The following is a 9,376-nucleotide window of genomic DNA, read 5'->3' as shown; positions in this document are numbered from 1 at the left end:
CCAGGACAGTAAATTAGTGCAGCCTCTCTCAGATTCCATTAGCCTTTGTTAAATTAAACTCAAAGGGCTAAGAAATCACTATAATTTATTAATAGATACATAAGTCTTATACATTTGTACATTTTAGGACGTACACTGCTTCCATCCTGCCAACCCCTGAACATCATCTGATTTTCTCTCTGAACACAGCTGTAAGGCAACACCAGCATTATGTTCACAGCATTACAGTCTCTGTTATAACAGCAGTAACAACAGTACATCCTGTGCAAGTAATTCTTTGAACAAAAACTCATTATGTTCTTGTTTCTACTTTCTTCTTTTATGGCTGTGATACTTGTCTTCTTCCCTGAAACAAGAAAGCAAACACCGTGTATGTTGTTAATGTAATCTGAAGGAATAAAAGTACCTAAAAAAGAAAGCACTTATTAAATGTAATCATATCCTTTTCTAAGGAAAGAAAGTAGGCCTTATATTGGCGAAATTAACAATGCAACTGATGCCCAGTGCCAACTATCCCCATGGGATATGTCAAGATAAGCAGCCTCAGACCTGTAACGCTGTTGGAAGCATCGACCTTTCAGCTGTGGAAAGTTCTGAGCTCTAGATCACAGCAACTTTTGTTTAGGCACTGGCTTGTTGTACTGCATGTGAGATTATACTAGATTTTTCATTAAATGAGACGTTCTATTCCCTGTAATAAGTTCTTCTTCTGCACGGTGGCCTGATTCAGAAGCAAGAATGTAGCTGATGCTATTTCATCTCACCTTTCTCTTTTCCTCCGAGAATCTCTGTCTTTCCCTCTGTCATGACTCCTTTTTCTTTTACTTGGACTCCTGCTGCTCTCTCTCCTATGTCTGGTGCGTTCAGTGTCCTTTGAGCTTCCTCCAGACTGCCTCGAGTCCACCGAAGCTGACCGCCTGTCTTCCTTTCTGAGAGAACAAAAAACAAAAACATTACTGATTTTGTTCAGTAAGCACAGTTTCACAGTCACTAGTTTTTCAGTATCAGTTCTGTAACAAAATGACCTATTGACAGTGTAAGAAAGAAAGTGGCCTATTAAGCCACTTCCTCTTCAAAAAAAGAGGACCAAACAACAACAACAAAAAGACCATTACAGGCCCTCAGGCTGCTGATGTCCACACAGAAATAGCAAATCCCTCATGAATGTTTGAATGTCAACTGTGATGTACCTTCCTGAAGATTTTGACTTTCCCCCTTCACACATCTCTGCATTATCCAACCTATTCTCTTCTTGCCAGTGGTTGCTGAGTTCCTCCATATGTACACCAATCACATCCCGAATCACCTCAAGAGTAAAGAAAGATATTAAAAAACAAAAACAACAAAGCAGGGCATCAAGATGTACTTCTTAAAGAAGAGCATTTCAGCATAAATGTAACAGTACCATTTTACAACAAAGTGTATCTTGCTGCCATTTTCACATGAAAAATTCACTACTGCCAGAAATACTTCTGTTACTTGTAATTTCCTGCAGCAAACTAAACCAAAGAAATTCTCTTATTAGCAAGTCTGCAACTCTAACCAGGAAGGGCACAATAAGCAGAAGAGATCTTTCCTTGTCTGAACAGGCATGCCATGGTTTATGCTGATATGAACTAAGCAGACAATGAAGTCACAGCTTTCCCTTGAGCTGCTTACCTCAGTGTAAGACTTCTTCGTTATATGAACGTTCTTAGCCCTGTATGACTGCCGGCGCCTTTTGTAGTCTCGCATTTCAGCCAGAATCTCAAGATGGGACTTTGGACCTTTCTGACTGTCATCTAACAAGGAATTTGAAGTAAAACAAATGGGTATTAGCACAGCATTAGCACCTGCAGGTATATAAGTCTGCTGCTTTATTACTAATGTGTCTGAAAAAATATATATATACATTGTGTTGTTCCTCAAGTTCTCCAATGTTGAATAGCTATTATGAATTAACACAAGCTTCCTCTTCAGCCTTGTTATCAATACAAGACTAAAAAGACAACATTCAAACATTATTATGTGATCCTAATGTCCCAACAGTAATCCAAATCAATGTACAGGCTTGCAGGTTGGTCAGACCTCTTCAAAACACAGGCTGCATCTTCAAAGCCACTATAAGTGTAAGACACAGCAGTTGAGACAGCCAAGTTCTGAGGAATGTATATCCACGTAGATGACAAACACCATCTCTCCTACACACAGGGTCCACAGAATTTACAAAGGTAAGTTTTGCTTGGAGACACTGGCATGTCTCAATAGCAATAGGAGGCTTTGTCTGTTGTATCCATTCCTATATTGATCAAGATTTCAACCCAGCAACCACCAACCACTCCCCAAGCTTTTAATTTTAAATGACCTTTAATCTCATCATTTCTTGCAGTAAATGCTGTTCCAGGCTTTGCAGTAACTTGTCAGCATTAAGTAACCTGAAGTCAGTTGCAAATGACAGCAGATCCATCCATTAAGATAAATGCAATACCTATGTCAACAAAAGAGCACCAAGGCTTTCTCAGAACTGTCAGCACAAAGAATGCCAGTCTGCTCTTTCCTGGTGCCAGACTTGTCATACAATTTAAAAAAACTGCAGTGTGTTCCCACAATAAAAACCAACAACAAACAAAAGTTCAGGCTGGCTTTCACCAAAAACTTATCTACTGATGCAAAGTTAAAGCTCTGAGCAATAAACTCAACAGTAAATTATTTTTCAAACCTTGAGTAATCTTGGCTGCTAAATCCACAAAGAGGTCACTGTCATTTTCTGTGATTTGTGACCTAGACCTCTGTTTCTTTGTTTCCTCAACAACATAGTCATAAAGAGCAAGTCGGTCAGCTTGAGTCAGGTCACAGGTGAAACGTTTGTGATTTTGAGGAACTTCTACAGGCAGTGATGAATAAGATCCTGGAATTTGAACAGCACTGTTATTAGTAAAATGGCATAATTACACAGGAAAACACTGAAGAGCTCAGCAATGCAGTAAACACCTGTGCTGCGTTCACTCTTCTCTTACACATTTGTAAGAAGTCCTTAAATTGAAAGGATAATACAAGAATTTTATTTTTAGAATATACTATTCCTACAGGGTCACAGAAACCCAGAAACATGCCCTAACAGTTACATGCTTGTGATTTTACGATGATCTCACAGCTTATGATCAAGACCAGCCTTCCAGCCCTATTACGCGAGCAACAGCTACATTCCTCCCCCTCCCCCCCCATCTCTACTGCCAAAGACTTCAAGTTAAACAAGAAATTTCAAGTCAGCACATCTTAGAAGAGGCCAAGGCACCATAATAAAAACTACTCCATACAGTTTTAATGTTATCTTCGTAGAAATGCAAAATCGCAGTGAAAACTGGATGGCAAACACTGGCATCTGGTGGCTCACTGACATATCTATGCAATGCACCTCTTTACAGGCTTAACTGATTTTTCTCTACTTGGCTATAATTGTATCAAATTCGTGAATTATCGCTTGTTTCCAGAGCAAAATGCACCTGACATGCTATAAAAGCCCAGTGCCAATCACACAAAGGCTTTGCTCTGTGACAGAAGCAAGAACATGAAAATTCTTGGATATGAAATACTTGCCTGAGCAAGTGCTGCTGTATCTGAACATCAGGTCAGGAAAGTACAACAAAGTTCCTGTAGGTGGCCCCACTTTTCTACTCTATCTCAACTCTCTACAAGAAGTGCAAATTGGTCTTAACTACTCTGTCACTAGACCTGCTATACAATGTGACAAAGAAATGTGGTGAGACCAGCGGTAAAGAACTTTATAGTATTTGCAGATGTTTGAACATATTTATTATGTAACTACTTAAAAGAGTCTAGAAACAATTCAACATAACACCAATGCATGCACTGTTCAGCTTTTGATCTAAGAAGCAATAGACGAGCGTGCACAGCTTATAACTGACAATCCTTAAACTGAATTCAAAGCACAGTTCTCTTTTTTCCCCTTCTTCCTCACTCATGCCATAAAGAACAAGGTGGGAGGCAGCTTGTGAAGAATTTGGGCCATAACAGGCAGAAGAGAGTATCAGAAAATGCAGGTGGACAGTAAGCTGTGTGGAGTGGGACGGGAAGTGACGGACTGGTACTTCAGGGAACTCCCAAGTTCTGCACTACCGATACTATCTCAAGTTCTTTACTTGGCTGCCCTTCATAAAGAAAGCACTCCCAAATATAGAAGGGAAGGAATTTTAAAAAAACAAATAAATAAATGAAAATTTCTCACAGCGGTTCAAAAGGGGAAATCGAGCAGCTCTCCACAGGACAGCTGAAAAGCTGTTTCCCCACCTGGATGCCACTTACCTTCAGTGTAGCCTATGCCTTCTTTGGCACTCTGAGCTCTAGCTTGCTGAACTATGTGAAACTGTAGATCTTTATCTGCAGACAGAGAAGAGAAAGTATCACACAGAACTTTTAAAATCAAGTACTTAGTAGGCTTAGTCTTTATTTCCCAACCTCTATTATGAGACTTAAGATATTTCATAGAACATTGTAGTTTTATTTGTGCATAAGAGACAGTTGAAAAATATTCTTATCTATTCCATATTTGAATTGAGGGGAGGGAGGGGGAAAAAAAAAAAAAAAAAGAAGGATTTTTGGGTTACAGAGATAAGGAAAGATAGGTATGTATACTGAAATCCTCACCAGTGCCATTAACAGTGTTGTTACTGTACCTCCAAACTCAAGGGAGGGTTTTTAATGACGACGATTACTGACTGCAGGGCAGCATGGCATGCTGTGACGAGGACTCGGGTTCTGCCACGCGAGGGGTGCTCCAAACAGGCCCACGATTGCACTTTGCAGGGGCAAGGGTGGTGTTAACAGGCTGCCCAGAGGCCTGGAGGTGTCTGGAGCTGGGCACGGGCTCCGGGTGAACCCGCAACTTCCTCAGCCACGCTGTGATTCCACCTCCATGCAGCCCCCCAGCGCTCTGCCGCCCACTGTGTGCTTACCCATTGCAACGGTGGGCACCTTCAGGTTCTCATAGAAGAAGCGGGAGTCGTACATCTCGGCCTGTGGGACACGGCAGCCCAGTCGTAAGACCTTCTGAGTTGCAGCCCCCCGCCCCGACGCCCCAGCCTGGCGTCCCTCCCAGCCCACCTGCTCCTCGGCGGAATAGCCCATCTTGCGGAGGCGGCAGGACGCCGCATGCCTCTCCAACGACGCCCGAGGCACACGGTGATGCGCGTCGTAGGGACAGGGCACCCGGTCCACCTGCAGCGGGACACGCGTCAGCGCGCATCGCGACCCCCGGGCCGCCCGCCGACAGCACAGGGGCAGCACAGGGGCTGGGGATCGGCGGGTGGCGCCATTACCTGATCCTCCAGCCACACCGCGCAGGAAGCCGCCATTGTTACTGAGGGCGGGACAGCCGCCAGCACCGCGGAAGCTGGAGAAGGTGCCGCCGCCATCTTTACTCCGGGCGCGCCCTAAAGCGGTGAGGCGCCATCTTGTGGGGCGCCTTCAGGCCGGCTCTGAGGGGTGGTAGGGAGGGAGGAGGGGTGGGAAGTACAGCAGCTGGCTGTCCTAAAGGTGCTCTGACGGAATGTGGCTGCTTCTGAAAGGCATCAGACAGCTCTGGAAAGGACGCTTGTGGGAAGAGCTGCTGCGCTTCGATGCCCTTAACCTGGGTTAGGAGCTTAATAAGAGCATCCGCGGGTGTAAATCTGCCCCGCAGGTCTGATCCTTTCCCCGACATCGGCAGTGGGCTGAGGTGGTGTAGAGCCAGGGTTGCCTTTGTTCCCAGCGCCGTTCCCGCGCAAGCACAGCCACGAGGACAGACGCCTTCCCTCAGACAGCGAGGTTGCAGCAGGGCTCAGCACGGCTGCAGCGCGGGTGGAGGACAAAGCAACCATCCTAAAGAAAATATAATGTGACTGGTGTTCATGCGTGCCTATTGTTGGCATAACTCGTGAGGAGTGGGACGAGGCGGTCTAACAAGGCAGGGCGGGGTGGGGGAAGCACGGCAGATGTAGCTGCCAGAATGGCCCCCGTACATCTGTTTTTGTTAGCAGATTACAGCCATTTCTCTCCTGCGCTGAGAATTTGAGACTCAGCTGGGATTTTAGTCCTCTGAGAGATTTGCTGGCTCTCGCCGTGTTTGCCTGAGGATCTCAGACTTCACACGATAAAGAATACTGAGAGCTGAAGGCTCCCCATCTGCCCTTGCAATTTCATTTGTGCTGTAGTGGAGTATGCTGGCTCCCATTAGCACGTTTTATCGGAGGAGTGATGAGAACAGCTGGGCAGAGCTGCTCTGGCCATCTCCATTGGAAAACACCGTTTCTACAAAAGTTCAATAGAATATCAAAGTATTTTTTATGGTAGCTTGATAGAATCAAGTGACTCCTTCTATTATTATTATTTTAACCTATCAAGTTGATATTGAAAAAATACTTGTTTTGCTCTACTAAATTAGGACATTTTCTGAATGATTCAAAATATTTATCTGTTTTCCTAAAAGTACCAGTCCCTGAGATCATCTCTGTGGTGTTCCCTTGTTTAATTATTTGTTCAGTTTCCTGCCTTTATGGATTTAGGAAAATCCCTGAGATACAAACCTGCTGGGGTAGTTGTTCTTTCCAGAGTTCAGGGAGAAAAAATTGAGTCAAGCCTCATTTCCCGAGCTACAGTAAATCCAGTTATGTGGTGCACAGACACAGTGGGGGCCTGGAACAACACAGGACTAAGGTGAAACCCCTGAAATAGGTTTACAAGACAATGAAGGACAACAGGTGAACTAAGGTCTTTGGAACAGCGCAGCAGGGTGTTCTGAAGCAGCTCCATTATCTAGAGAGTCAAGTGTGCAGCTCAACAGGGATCCTTGTGCTGCCCACCCCTCTGCCAGCTGAAGTGACAGCAATGCTCTGTGAGAGGAGGGAACCAGGAGGGATCGTTTTAGGCTCAGTGATGCCTTGGGAAATGGCCACAATTGTAGTGCCTTCCAGGAATGCCCTCAGGGCAGCTGTGAAAGCTTCTGAGGCTGTTGCTGTGTTTGTTATGGTTGGGAGGTAAGGTGCTTGTCGAGGAAAGGTGAGCCACATTCCTGCCATGTGTTGTGGCTACAGACTTTCCAGGAGCAAACTGACTGGCCAAAGCAGAGACTATCATCTCACAAAAAATCACAGTATCTTTTTCCCACATTTATATGAGTTTCCTGTCAAATAAGGGGTGAGATCTCCTATCTGGTTGTGTTGTTTCTCCTGGCTGATTCCAGGCAGTGGCATCTCTATTCTCACTCAGTGCAGGCTGCAGGCCAATAGCTTTGTGGCTCTAACACTGAACAGCATGGTTCATAAAGCACCATCGAGCTTAACACACTTCAACCCTTATGGTCCTTTCTGAGGAGGAGAGGGGAAATAACACAGCTGCATTTCCCAGTGTGAAACAGCCTCCCAGAAGGGGGGAGCATAAATTTCAGTCTGCCCCCCTTGCAGTGCAAAGTGCTGAGTGTGCTAGTAATCTGGTGCTTCTCCAGGAGCTTTTTCTGGACAATATGGATCTCCTGAGGAAGTCTCTGTGGTAACCAGCCCCAAAAATCCTCACAGCACAGCAGAACAATCTGAAACTGGGGGATAAGCAGAAAGCACAAGAGTGAAATAGTGCATACATTATGTCAACATAAAGACCATACAGCACTCCTGGGAAACTCCATCATGTGTCCTCCAGAATGAATCTGTACTGCAGAAAACCCAGCTGATTGCATGTTGTATGCCCTCTAACCTCCATACCCGGAGGTAGGAACCTCAGTGCAGGGTCAGAAGTGTTGACGCAACAGAACCACTCTACCTCCCCTAAAGCAACAAGCTAAAATCATGGTGAAATCTCACTGTTCTAACAGGCCAAAACTTTCTGGTGGGTACGCTCATTCTGAGATAAAACTCTTCCTACAACAGATCACACAGGAAGGAGCATTCTTCACCCATGGCTTGCACTTCTGTTTCTTCACTGATAACAAAACCTTGCAGGCTTTCTGTATTTAGAAGCATAATGACTGCTTGAAGAAAATCTTTTTTTTCTAACATGGCAGAGAAGACAGTTTTCTAATACTAAATATGTATTTCTTCTTTTCCCCAGATACAAAGCATTACCTGGAGATGCATGGTATCAGTAATTCCTCCTGGAAATAAAGGGGGGGTGGGGGGGGGAACTTACTATGAAACTTCATATTGTTCCTTTGCTTTAACATGCTTCAGATAAAGAGAAATTAAATAATCATTTTAACAGCTTTCTTGGGCTTTCCTGTAGTGGACATGCACATTTCTGGACCAAAAAAGGGCTAGAGAGAAGGGAAAAGCAAGTTAAAAGATGAAAAGAAACTTTTGGGGGCTATCCAATGGCAGGAATTTCTGCTGGCCCTCACCCCAAGATACCTGGCAAGCTGGGAGCTAGCACAGGTTGAAGAGCGAGCAGCCTCTACCTGGCAGGCACCACCCTGTCCTGATGGCTCCAGTGGGGCATAAGCAGTACAAAGCCCACCTCATCCCAAGATTCCCTTCTTTTTAGCATCCAATGCACTCGCCTACTGCGCTATGGAAATGGGAGGCTGGGTTGAGCAGCAGAAGCACCCAGCACCTCACTGGTACAATTGACTGTATCCGCCTCAGGGCAGCTCTGCTAGCTTGCCTACACAGTGACACTTTCTCTTCTGCCTTGCCCCTAGAGCCATGTGTCAAACTCATCTTCTCCAGAGAAGAAGATGTACTCAGGTTGATAGCACGGGCTTCATCCAGCAAAAGCTACTGAACCAAACAGATTTTGTAAAGATAAAGCACACAGGGACTTGAAATTCCATTTTTTGTTACTGTTTCTATTATTCCCTGCTATCCTAAACTTCAGCTAAGATGCCACACTCGAGATCTGTAGGACAGGCTCAGTTGAATCAGCCTTGTTATCTACAGGGACACAAGGTGAATTTCTCCAGGGCATGTGAATCAAATAATAGAAATATTCTTCATGGCATAAGCAGACATTTCAAAATTCCCCTGGTCAGGATCTTTACCAGAATTTAACTTCTGTCATTTGCTGTGTGAGTTCCAGGTCATCCCAATCCCTGGTGTGGGGCAGTATAGGTGCTAACGGGAACCAAATTAGTCAGAGATTGCTCTCAGGCCTCATTAGTTCCTCTGCCAAGGAAATGCCGATGGCTTATTCATTCAGCTGTGTATTGGTCAGAGCCTGCTACAGGTCCTTGACTTACCATTTTTCTAGCTTAGTCTGGTTGACAATTAAAGCCTAAGGTATATTTTATAAACTGCACTACACTGAACACTTCTGAATAGATTTACAGGTGGCAACTCTAGCATCTGTTAATGTCATATTGATTCCTCCCTCTGTACCACCTTGTGATCTGTTGTGGAGGCATCAGATTTAAGTC

The 9,376-nt window shown here is 44.6% G+C and overlaps 1 protein-coding gene across 1 annotated transcript; it reads right to left on the bottom strand.

Moving 5' to 3' along the window:
• Positions 1-68: 68 nt before the first annotated feature.
• Positions 69-5,720, bottom strand: SNRNP48 (small nuclear ribonucleoprotein U11/U12 subunit 48). Its single transcript, XM_052703912.1, has 9 exons — positions 5,316-5,720; positions 5,101-5,214; positions 4,953-5,013; positions 4,303-4,377; positions 2,699-2,887; positions 1,660-1,781; positions 1,191-1,306; positions 765-929; positions 69-346 (listed from the first exon to the last, which is right to left on the bottom strand). Exons 1-9 carry the CDS (start codon positions 5,409-5,411, stop codon positions 307-309), a joined length of 978 nt encoding a protein of 325 aa, XP_052559872.1. The 5' UTR covers positions 5,412-5,720; the 3' UTR covers positions 69-306.
• Positions 5,721-9,376: the final 3,656 nt, after the last annotated feature.

Source organism: Tympanuchus pallidicinctus, unplaced genomic scaffold, assembly GCF_026119805.1.
Source record: "Tympanuchus pallidicinctus isolate F22 unplaced genomic scaffold, pur_lepc_1.0 scaffold5, whole genome shotgun sequence".
Classification (NCBI taxonomy): Eukaryota; Metazoa; Chordata; class Aves; order Galliformes; family Phasianidae; genus Tympanuchus; species Tympanuchus pallidicinctus.
This window is presented reverse-complemented; position numbering and strand designations above follow the sequence as displayed.